We start from the raw sequence: 12,530 nt of genomic DNA, 5'->3' as shown, positions 1-12,530 counted from the left end.
ACCACCAAATTCTCAGGAGCTCTGTGCTGGGTAAAAAGCCGGGGTCTCCTGGCGCAGGTCTATGGTGTCTGACCACATGCATTTTCACTGGTAGGCTTCACCTAAGTGCTCATAAGGGTGTCAGCCAAGGCTTCATTAAATGAAAATAAGGACTCAGATAACAGTTGGCCTAGGTGGAAAACCTCCATAAGGACATTTTTCTTGACTTCCACTGAAGGCAGTTACAGTTCCAGGACCTCAGCTACATGTCTAATCACCACAGAAAATGATGTTTTCTCAACAGTGGATGTTGAAGGGTAACCTCAACCCTGTGTCTGGGGAGGAATCCAGCCCACAGACCTCCTGCAGGTCCATGTAAATATCATCATTGTCATCAGTGTCAGTTTGATCAGAGAGTCAAAACAAAAAGGTGATGAAGCCTCTGAAGACAGTCCTATATGAGAGGGAGAGTTCTGTAGAATCAGAGCAAGCTGGGACCAGGTGCACTGGAGTGGAGAGAAGGTATAACCTCGGTCAGGGTGAAGCTGATTTGGCTTTACGTCAGGCACTGAAATTGTCAAGGGATCCACTTCTGGTGCCTGCAATGTTGGGATCGACCTCAGTGGAGAAGGGACTGACACAGATCTTGGAGACAGAGTGGAAGTCTGCACAGGAGGTGGTGTGGAACCCAAGGTGGGCTCTAAGGGCCCAGATGGCATAGAGGATGGATCCGCCGATGGTGACCTGACTGGAGGGGCCCGAAGGTCCACTAGAGGGAACCAGAAGGGTGGCAATACTACGCAGCATGGCTTCCTTAAAGGGCTCAACATTCTGCATTAGTGCTGTCCTAGGGCTGCAACGGGCCAGACGGGTGCAACAGGCCCGATGTGAGACCAGCTCTCCAATTGGGGACAGGGACTGAGATCAGTTGGCACCTTGCTGCCCTTCTAACTTCTCTTTGGTCACAGACTGGCAGGATGGGTTGAGCCTTGCCTTGACTTCTTGTGTTTCTTCTTATAATTGCACTTACTGGACTATTTGGCCACAAAGAGGGCCTGCTGTGGTAGCTGACTCATGAGTGGAACAAGTCCATATCCTCAACTGGCAGTGGAAGCAGGACTTATAGGAGCTTTATGACTTAATTTGTGTTCGGCGGCATGCAGATTTGCATGAATAAACCAGATTTTCTTTCAGGTTCATGAGAATACATTCTTTGCAGTGAACCCAAACAATAGAGGCAGACCCGGTGCAGTTCTGTCACCAGCATCTGCTTCTGACAGTCACAGCATGAGTTGAACCATTTAGTCTTCAGCAGGCACTTAATTCCCCTTCACATTAGAATTTTGAAAGGAATTAGTCAACCAACGAAAGGAAGTAGGGCTCTAGATCTGCAGACAAAATCAGGTAAAGAAAAGAACAGACGTTGGCACACTGGGGTTGGCTCACACGTGGCTCTGCCTTGTCACTTCTGGGGCAGAAGGAGACGAACGCAGAGACATATGATGCTGTTTAGAGGCACACAGAAGCACTGCTATGAAAACCTCCTGCTCCAGTCTGGCGCCTGTGGAATTTTCTAAAGGGATCTGTATTTAAAAGTATCCATCAGAAATAATAGCATTGTACGTGCTTTTGAACAACATGAAAGATATAGTGGAAAAGCACTAATTCTCTTTACTCATTGTATATAGCTACTGTCCTTCATGAACCATGGGTACAGTACAAGGTGAAGACAGATCGCAAGACCACCTTTGGGCGGTGGCAGAGATGATCAAACCAGTTTTGATCTCACTGAGGCAAGGGAGAGAGTGTGGGTCTAGATCTTTTTTCCAAGGGGATAGAAGAAACGATTGTACAACTTATTCCAACCTGTAAGTGAGATAAAAAAAAAAAGTGCAAAAATACTACTTACAGTGATGGGAAGAATCAGACTGTTCAAAGTCTTCCATCATCAACTTCGGAGGCATTGAAGGATCATTTATTTCCTGGCAATCTGCCTGATGGAGTGGATTACTTAAGAGAAAACATAAGGGCAAACATATTAAACAACACACAAGAACCACAAACATACCGGTCAAGTCACAAACTATTACCATAATGGTGACCCGGGCACTACAAGTTCCTGCTTCCCCCTCTTTAACAACTTATTGGGGACGTTAGTTCCTGTCATAAAAGAAATTGCAATAGCATTACATTTTTAGAGGGCTCTAACACTATACCCCTCCACGCACCAGCGCTCTTCATCTCCCCTCATTCGTGACATTACAGTGACAATATTCAAATATCCAAAGGCTACGCTTCCACTGAGTGGATTTTGCTACCCATTGTGGTCAAAGACAATTGAGGAATTATAGCCATTTGTAAAGAAAAGTAGTTCCACTATTTTAACATTTTCTTTTTTATGAGAGACAATATCCTACTTACTAGAATCAGAACTGCTAGATGTGCCAAAGGGTCTGGGAGTAAATTAAGTCCAAAATAAAATATCTAAAAAATGAGCTAGCATATTAACACAGATGTGTTTGCAGGGCACAAAGAGGGTGAGGCTTAATGGGCTGGTTTCCAATCAAGTGTGGCACGCACACAACTGACTGCCCAGCACTACCAATCCTCAGAGGTACAGACACGTTATCAACACTATATTAGAAATCTGGATATTCTCTGCTCTGACATCACCAGCGGAGGAAAAAACTAATTGTTTTTTTTACAGTTTTAGCATAACTTGGGGAAGCACTCACTTTCTCAGTTTTTGACCCCCACATAAAAGTCTGCAAAGACCCGAGTCAAGTCAAGACAAGTCAAACTTTATTCAGCAGAAAACACTCTGGCATAAAAGCACACATATAAAATTAAATAAAATCATAAAATGTTTTCCCCATCAAATCTAACAATGATACAACCTAAGTAACTTAATGCATTTTTACACGTATAGTAATACAGAGGCTCTCGCTTTGAATAAAAACAATATTCCACATTAAAGTGCATAGCCTTTTGTTACGTAATATCAACAATCATTTAACTAAGGACTGCCATACATACATCAACAGTCGACAGACTGTAAGTAAATCAGCCTCCCTTTGTATGAAGTACAATGTTTGTGTAACAGAATGGGGCGCAGAAATCTTACCCTTGGCAAAGTATACAAAGTGCAAAAAAACAAAGTGCAAAGCAAATTGTTCTGTTAGCCCATCACAGGGACATGGAGGAGGGGAGGCATGCCAGGTATCATAGACAGGAAAGGCCACTAAAGGATGGACCATATTCAGCCTTAACATGGTTAAATAAAATCTGTGTTCTGGTTTCTGGATGTTGTGCAAATCTGCATACATCTCATAACTGTAGGCCTATCTAGAAACTCTACTAGCTTATATTAATCTCTTACTGAACTATAGAACTGTGTTAGCTTCACTTTATCGGTAACAAGAATATTTTCAAGATTATCAGAAAGATCTACAACCTAGATTGTAAAAAGTGTGTTTTACAAAAGCCATCCATGGAATTAGAGCCATATTATTCAATTTTAGGCAATCACCATACACTCTTCTAGAAAAGTGGGCCTGGGGTGTACACCATATTTTAAGTCACAGGGGTAGGGGCACCAGCTTTATACGGTCTTCAATAAAGCCCATCCCTAATTCTGTATGAATAATTAAGCCTGCAGTTACCCTAGGGATTGCCATCAATTTGCATAAAAAGAACTATTTTCAGTAGCCTGGAGTTTCCCCACAGCTGTATACCCCCAAATCCCTGCTCCATATGTTCCTACTGCTAGGCACTTGCTCTTATAAAACTGGAACATCATCAGCACTGGTTTTTGTCCTAGTCTTTTTTCAAACCTAAATATAGCCTTTCCTACTCCCCTCATTTTTTTCACCCTCTGAGCTATTAACCTAGTCAATGTCCCATTAGACACAAATAAAATGCCTAACTAGTTAAAAGATGATATAACTGTAATAGGACTTACTCCCATGAAAAAAGTCTTTGACTTCAAATGTTTTGGGCCACATGGCATTACAAATAATTGTTCATGATTAACCTTACGCTTGAGTCCCAGCATAAAATTATTAAAACCCTCCAAGGATTTTTGGAGACCGTTCGCAGTATGTGCCAAAAAGACTGTGTCGTCCGCCTATAATAAAACTGAGGCTGGGTGATTTCCTATCCTGGGAACATCTTCAGTACATCCGCTTAGAGCTGTATCCAGGGAATTAATATCAAATAAGAAGAGGAAGAGGAAGAGGGCCAATATACAACTCTGCCTGACTCCCCGAACCACCCTGATGGGGGGTGTGCAATCCCCATTATGTGTGTAGCATACCCTGGTAGAAGAGTCCTGATGCAGCTGCCTTAAAAGGTGCAATAATGCAGTATCTATGTTTGCCTGCTCCATCAGACCCCACAATATGTCCCTATCTACTAGATCAAAGGCTCAGGAGAGATCCAAGAAAGCCATATGAAGTACACCTCTCTTGGTTTTCACATATTTACCAAATATTAAAAGTGAGATTTAGCACCTGCTCCACCGTTCCCAAACCAGGCCGGAAACCATACAGTACTGGGCTGAGGAATTAGGTTTCCTCAGCCCAGGACTCTAATTTCCTTAGGATTACCCGTCCCAATAGCTTAAACGTTGTGTCGAACAACAAAACTGGGCGATAACAAGAGGGTAACTTCCGATCACCTTTCTCATTGACAGGGACAATTATTGATTCTTTCCAAGATGGCACCAAACTACCTTTTACTGATGTCCTTAAAACATTTGTAACCAATGGGGCCCAAAGGTCTACATTTGATTCATACAAATCAACTGGGACCCCATCTGGGCTCATAGCTTTGCCAGTTGATGCAATGTTTATGGCATCAGAGCCACCCATTTGTCCTCGAACCCAAACGCACCTTCATTTCTAGTCGATCCTTCTTTGTTCTAAGGATTAAAGACTGTAGAGTAATGGTCGACCCAATCTTCTTCCGAAATTTGGCATGTGATCTCACCAGACAAATTGTCTTTGAGAAATGGTCAGTTGACTACACTCCAAAATAATTTAGAATCTTTAAGTTGATCTGCCATACATAAATCCTCCCATGCTTTGATTCTGATTTCAGATTTCCTCTGTTGAAGGGTTTGTTAGTATTTAGATCTTGCTAATCTTATATCTGCAGTATTACGTGGAGTGGAATTGGTGGTTGATTTGAGTAATTGCAAAGTTGATATAAATCCATGTGAAAACCATGAATTACCCACTGGGGCTTTAAATGGCTTTCTATGAGTAAGCCCATCAGATATTGCTTTAGATAGTCCATTAAAAATTTTCAAAATATTTATGGGGTCCACTGAAATCCTTACGATTTTTAACAACCAAACTTTCACAAAACTTCTTTCAATCGATAGAACTCCATTGCAAACGGACCCCTCTGCTCGGTGTGTAAGCTATTGGTGCCATGGAAATTCCAGCTGCACTGGGAACCTGACACAAACCCAGCTTTAAAATGACAGGGTTATGGTCACTAAATGGAAGTGGGAGAACCTAATAACCAAGAGCATGCTGGACCAAATCTCTTGATATGAATATAAGATCAATCGTAGATCCTTTTCCTCTTTCAGGTAAAGTAGGCAAATTTGAATGACCTTCTCCCTGAACATCTGATGCAAAAGTTGAATTTAAGGATAGAATCAGGAGGTTTAATGCTTCTCCATAGGTTGAATGTGTAAAGTGACCAGTATCATTACCCTGAAATCTATTGTAACCACATATATGGTCTTCCCTCATAAGGGCATTTAGAAATGTTAAAATCACCAGCCCAAACAATGGAAAAAGAATTCCCTCTTTCAACAAGACAAGCTATTTTCTTATCCAAATCTTCAATGATGTGCGTGGGGTGTGAGGTAAAAAAATAAAAATAAAAATTGATTAAAAAATATTAAATTGCCTAGGAGAATGTAGTTTATAAATTTGAAAATTTGGCCCCGATTCTATTAATTTAATCTCCACATTCCTAAGGGAGTTACTCATAAATGGCTCTGCCCACAATACAGGGAGTTGCAATCAAACAATAGAATTTGTAAACATTTATGTAGGCTATCCAAAGCCCAGTTTTGCTGACAGCAAATCACATCATGATTCCCAATGAAGGAGAGCCACTCCTCATTTTGCAGTTTGTTTCGGATCACTGCAACAATCCACGACAAAAAGGATACACCTTGTCTAGGCCTAGAGTCCTCTCGTATATTCTGTTTCCTTTCGGGCTGCCCATCCTCTTCTCGTAAATAAGAGGGTCCCCTTTCTACTCCAGTGACAAAGTCAATCATTTATCTCTAAATTGGACAGCACAGAAAACTGGTTCGCCAGTGAGAGCAAGGGGACTGGATGCCTACTGGCCTGAGTGATACTTGCGCACTTCGTCCCACTAACCTTATGGGTTGAAGGATATAAATGACTGTAAAAAGAACCTGAGAGGTAAAATCATCAAAGATCAGATTTTATCATACCTAGACGGACTTTAGATAAAATATCACCTGCAGTCTTGGTCCTACAACAATTCACAAGCACTGTGTCACCAGAATAACTTTTCTCAAGAGGGCCAATACCACTCACTCTCCTTACAAATAAGATCTCTTGGGTCAAATCCCACTGAGAATTTACTGAATTCCACTCAAAGTTTACTCTTTGGTTTAACTAAAATAACACCTTATTTTTAAGGGAGGCTGTTGAATCCAAAGAGCCTGCTGGCAACCGCTGAACATTTGCCAGTATTATCACTGGTGCAAGGTTGATAATGGGGAGAGGATTTGAATAAGTAACTTACTTTGCCTCGTTGGTCTCTGGTTTAACACAGATACTAAAGTGCTGGCCCTTTGAGGGGGAAGTGGAGAAGCCCATACCATAAAATTATTGATTATTGCACATGGTTGTTTTGTTTGTAGGGCTGTATCCCCCTCCTTGGGTTATCGTTCGTTTTCCCATTTCCAAGAGCCAAAATCCCCAAAACCAAAGGCCAAGCGAATGGGCCTGTCTTGGACCGGGCACATGCCTGGGTGTGTCCCGTGCTGTGGGGAGCTCGGTTGATTTATAAAGATGTGCCTCTTGGCATGAAAGAAACATTGGGGGCCTTTCCTGCCACAGGGACTGGTGGGAAATGCATTCTCAAGAAATAATTCACAAACAGTATGTGTGAAGCAGTCATCACTCTTACTTATTTAAATCAGGTGAGAAAGCAGAGATCTGTAGAGCTTACAGCCCCTTACCATTTTTTAATTTACATTGTAGAATCCTGGCTAAGATTATTTCACTGAATCTGCTCTGGACAGCCTGGCCCTTTCCCACTGAGAACAACTGGGATTTATCCCAGGCCGATGCACCAGCATCAACCAATGTAGTTAGTTTCATGTGGGGCCAAATTATCCCTGGCAAGGAACTCTGTTGCTGCTTCAGTAGACACAGGGCAATTATTTGACTCTCATAAATGTCCCTGCTTGTGTGCTGTACTAAAGAGTTTGCATTTGGAATGATTATCTTCAGCAACATTTAGGTTATTTATTTTCTCTCTTGAGCCTGTGAACTTAATAATTATATTATGTCAACCCAGCTCTCACTGGAGCAGGGTACCATGAAGGGTGTAGGAAATTCAGCTGTCAGTTCGGTTTCCACTAGGGACTAAAACCATAGCTGTAATATTGTGATAACGCATGCCAATAACATTGTTACATTAGAATAGCACAATAAAATAGTACATGAATATCAATCGAAATCCTGATTTGAACATCCCTTAAATAATTTCTGAGGAGGCTGCATTGAGACAACCCTCAGGCCAAAAGATAAATATGAGAAAGTTGGATCAATTCATCTCCTTTACTTGTACAACATGGATGAATACACTCCTTTCCTGTCTTAGATGGTGCTCAGTGTGTGCAGAGGACAGGTTGTGGTGCAGTGGGGAGATGGCAAGTTTGCATTTATCTATGGAAATTCACATGTGTGCATGTTTATCATCACCTGAGTACTAATATGAAGCATATAAGTGGCAAAAAGGTCTTAGAAACAACAAATATTTCTGCTGACTAGGCGTACACATCCAAAAGTGACCCTTTAACTGCACTGCATAGTTGTACAAGAAGAGAGTCAATAATATAAATATTATAATGAAACATTTTAAAAATCGGGCATGTGCTAATTTACTTCAAAAATTCCCTTTTAAAGGAAGAAGACTGATAAAATAATATAAAAACATCATGTTCATTATATTGCTGAAAAAGCTTTTATAGTGAAAATAAATGTTTCATTTTAATTATTAATTGGATAAAAAAACTTTACATTTTTAATTGAAAAATACAAAATTCATGAGCCATGTAACAAAGATCTTACAAAAATAAACGTTTGCAATGTTTTTGGAGGAACCTCGAGCTATACATGCAGCACAGATCCATACTTCAATCGAGAGATTTTCAATCTATATTTTACTTGGGTCCTACCCGTGACAGATGAAGAATTTGATTATGAAGTATTACATTGCACTGTAGTACGCTTAGAAAAAATTATATTGCACTGCTGCCTGAGGATGATTTTCAGGTGATAAGGAAAGCAAACGTCTATGAATGGAATTGTAAATCTATGTGCAACATTAAAAAATATATCCATTCTGAAATTGAGGACCCTTTTTGCCTCATTAAAACCATCACAAATCCAAAACTGGACACTTGCGCTTTTCTGAACATCACAAAGCTACAAGGACATTTTTTAGCCTGCTTTGATACTAAGATGTGCAATTCTACATTCCATCACATTGAAATGCTTTCCACCCATCACTCAGTATAAGAAAGCTTCTACAAACATTATAGTTTATTAAGGGCCCAGCAATACAATTGGACCAACTTAATAATACTCTACTTCACAGATTTAACTATGTTAAATACTACAAACAAACAAAATACTTAAATACTTTGACACTGATTCAGAGAATTCTTCCTATCCAGATGTCGTTTACACCCACAATCCATCTGAAAATGCATTACTCTACCTATACATTTATCAAATGTAAGTAACCTTTATTTGCATGATTAATTAAAACCATTCCATTTGTGTTTGCAAATAAACTAAATAAATCACAACCTTTTAAAAAAACACAAATCACAATAAAAACATAATTAGTGCCCTGAGAGTACTAAATGTTGATGGTAAAACTGACTGCACAGTGATCTCTTGATTACACACAATCTTCGAGAGGGTGCCTAAAGTGGCAAGTACTGTTGATTATTTCCTTCCTAATGCTAAGATACCCTGGATAAATTAAGGTCAAAAGCTAACTGCTGGCCAATCTCCTGGTTACATGGAAAGGTTAAGAAGGTGCACAAAGTGCAGAGTGCTGTTAGTTCATTCATAATAATGCTAGAATGTGCCCTCAGCTTCCTCCAATTCAATCTTACTGTTAATTCACTTTTCAGCAATACTCAGGAACTTTACTAAGTGGCAGTTTAGATGTACATCTTCACCAGCAAAGCACATTTTTGCTGCCTGCCTGCATGTACATAGCCTTTTTAGGTTAAAAAGGAACCTAAACACCACTCTACAATCCTTCTTCAGTTCCTTATATATGGATAGTACATGGAAAAAGTATTTTTTCCCTTCGCCAAACAGGCAACAGTGGTTTAGTTCTGAAGCGCACTTCCATGGTGTCTTGCTGAGGGTAAAATGCTGAGGCAATACCGTAGGTACTTCTGCTTAGTGGACCTCATGAAGCTTGAACCTAGGTAGATCTGAGGGGCTGCCTTGGCATACCTTTGTATGGTAAACCCACCATGAGCCCTTTCCGCAAGCCTTACTTTGTCCTCTACCAGGGAGTTTCTTTTAACAGTTTCGATAACAAGCTTTTTAAAATTATTGTGTGATCCTGCAGCCTTCCTGAGTCCCAGTAGACCTAGCTGATTAATTGAGTCTTGCAGGCAGACTCTAGCCGCAACATTCTCCTTAGTCGACAATTCATTCAATAAGTGGGCATTTTAAAGACCCTGGTTCAGCACCCCTGCTCTTATGTCAGCATTTGATGTAGGCTCCTTGACAAGCCACTGCATGCCTCTGTGGGCTAAATTCTTGCCTCATTTGTGCTGTTGAGGTATATTTGGGTAAGTTGAAAATCATTTGCAGTGCGCATTCTATTATGTTATCCAATATGACACAGTCTCTCCATTGAAGGAAGCTGGCCTGGTGTGTGATAAGCACCTATGGCGTTATCATTTTATACCAGGCCCAGGTATCCCCTATTAATGAAGTCTAGGCAGTGTCTAGGAAAAAAGGGCTCTCTAAAGATAGCTGGGATGTCAGCCAAGACCTATCTAGGAGAAATGCAAAGCTTATGCAATACCACTATAGCCACACAGCACTCACACATATGAAAAAAAACACACAGTGTTACAAAAATAAAGGTATTATATTGTAGTAAGACAAATACTAAAGTATTGTATAGGCAATTTCCCAACTAGAGGTAAGTATACACACTATTATATACATGTTAGCTATCAGTATATAGCATAGAAAGCAACAGGTTTTGGTAAAAACAATAGCAAATAGTGAGGGCCAAAGCATAAACTAAAAAAGTGGAATGTGAAAGGCAGTCCCCCACCCAAGGGAGGGAAATCAGTAGAAGGGAGCTGGAAGAACTAGGAACCCCAAGAGGTGAGTACCAGAGTGACCTTCCAGCGACCAGGAGAGCAGAGGTGATTCACCTGGTTTCCCCAAAACAAACAGGATGACTTTGGACAAGGATTGTGCAAGACCCAAACAAGACTGGAAGAACCCAGAGGTGGATCCTGACAGAAGAGGTCCTGCAAAGGAAGGGGACCAAGTGCAGTTCTAGATTGAGTGTCCGGTTGTGGCAGGAGCCACTGCCCACCCTTCTGTGGATACAGGACGAGGTCGACGGTGGATGAAAAAGGTCAGTAGTGCAGCACAGGAGCTGAAGAGGAGTCCTAGAACTGATGCAAGTGATGTCCCACGTCGACGGTCCAGATGCAGTCAGTCAGTGGTGCTGGAAAACCACCAACAAGCCTTGGCAAATGCAAGAGTCGGAGAAGAAGGTTTGCAAGGCTGAAGAGGACAAGCAAGGTCCAGGGGACTCGACCCAAGGAGGGGAGTCTGGGGTGATCCTCAGCAGCTGGGACAGTTACAAGAAGAGGAGGCAGCCCCTACAGATGACCCACAGGCAGCAGGCATGGGCATCGCGTTGAGGCCTACTCACCACACCTGAAGAGGAGTACCCCATCGCTGGAGCAGCAGGCAGGAGACTGTGCTATACAGGAAGGAGTGCTGGGGACTGGGGATAAATATAGCCTGAAGATCCCTTCTAGGAGGAACAAACAAGCATTGGTAGCTGCAGGAGTCACAGTGCACAGAGGTAGTGCCCTGCAAAGACAGGCAAAGACTTACCGTATCCCAAGTTGGACAGCTCGTAGAGAGGACTAAGGTGACCACTCCGGATCACCACCTGTGATGCAAGATCCACGCAGCTCCAGAGAAGAGAAGATCCATGCAGCCTGTGGTCATTGCAGTTGGTGCCTGCGGATGCTGGGGAGTGACTCCTTCACTCCAAGGGAAATTCCTTCTTGCTTCTTGTACAGCCTGAAAACTCATGGCCCTCAGAGGATGCACAGCCTTGGAAATGTTGTAGTTGCTGGAAGGAGCCAGAGAAACAATGTTGCAGAGCGTAATAATCACTGGAGTTGCAGACTGTCGGTTCCTTGACGGTCCAGTTGCAGTCCCGGTGGCCAAGAAGATGAAGTAATCGATACAGAGGAAGAGTCCTGCTGGAATCTTGCAAGTCGAATCTGTGGGCCCACCCAAGAAGGAGACCCTAAACAGCCCAGGAAGGGGGACTGGTCACCTAGCAGGGTGACCGCCTATCAGGAGGGGACTGTGACGTCACCTGCCTGACCTGGCCATTCAGATGCTCCCAGGGGCCTCTGACCATCTTGGATTCAAGATGGCCCAATCACGTGGCCACCTTGAGGAGCTCTGGGCACCACTCCTAGGGTGGTGATGTACAGGGGAGTGGTCACTCCCCTTTCCATTGTCTATTTTCGTGCCAGAGCAGGGACCGAGGGTCACTGGACTGGTGCAAACCGGTTTATGCAAGGAATGTGCCCTTCAAAGCATACCAGTGGCCTGGGGAGGCAACCCCTCTAAAGCCATATAACACCTATTTCCAAGGGAGAGGGTGTTACCTCCCTCTCCCACCGGAAATCCTTTGTTCTGCCTTCCTCTGCCTGAGCTGGTCAAGCATCAGGAGGGCAGAAACCTGTCTGAGGTGTGGCAGCAGGGCAGGCTGCATGAAAAACTCCAGAAGACTAGTAGGAGCAATGCTGGGGGTCCTCTGAGGAGCCTTCAGAATGCATTGATTCATGCAACCAATACTGGCAACAGTATTATGGTATGATTCCGACATGTTTGATACCAAACATGCCCAGGTTCGGAGTTGCCATTATGTAGCTGGACACAGGTAGTAACATGTGTTGGGTACATGGGTAAAATGGCTTACCCGCACTTACGATGTCCAGTGTAATGTACCTG

At 42.4% G+C, this 12,530-nt stretch overlaps 1 protein-coding gene across 3 annotated transcripts in view; it reads right to left on the bottom strand.

The window, feature by feature from the left end:
• OFD1 (OFD1 centriole and centriolar satellite protein) overlaps positions 1-12,530 on the bottom strand; it is a 486,789-nt gene that overhangs the window by 183,161 nt on the left and 291,098 nt on the right. For all 3 annotated transcript variants that reach the window (XM_069204717.1, XM_069204715.1, XM_069204716.1), the window contains exon 18: positions 1,889-1,989. In XM_069204717.1, coding sequence (XP_069060818.1) covers positions 1,889-1,989 — 101 coding nt within the window. The remainder of the gene's footprint in view (positions 1-1,888; positions 1,990-12,530) is intronic.

The sequence above is a fragment of the Pleurodeles waltl genome, chromosome 8 (genome assembly GCF_031143425.1).
Source record: "Pleurodeles waltl isolate 20211129_DDA chromosome 8, aPleWal1.hap1.20221129, whole genome shotgun sequence".
Classification (NCBI taxonomy): Eukaryota; Metazoa; Chordata; class Amphibia; order Caudata; family Salamandridae; genus Pleurodeles; species Pleurodeles waltl.
This window is presented reverse-complemented; position numbering and strand designations above follow the sequence as displayed.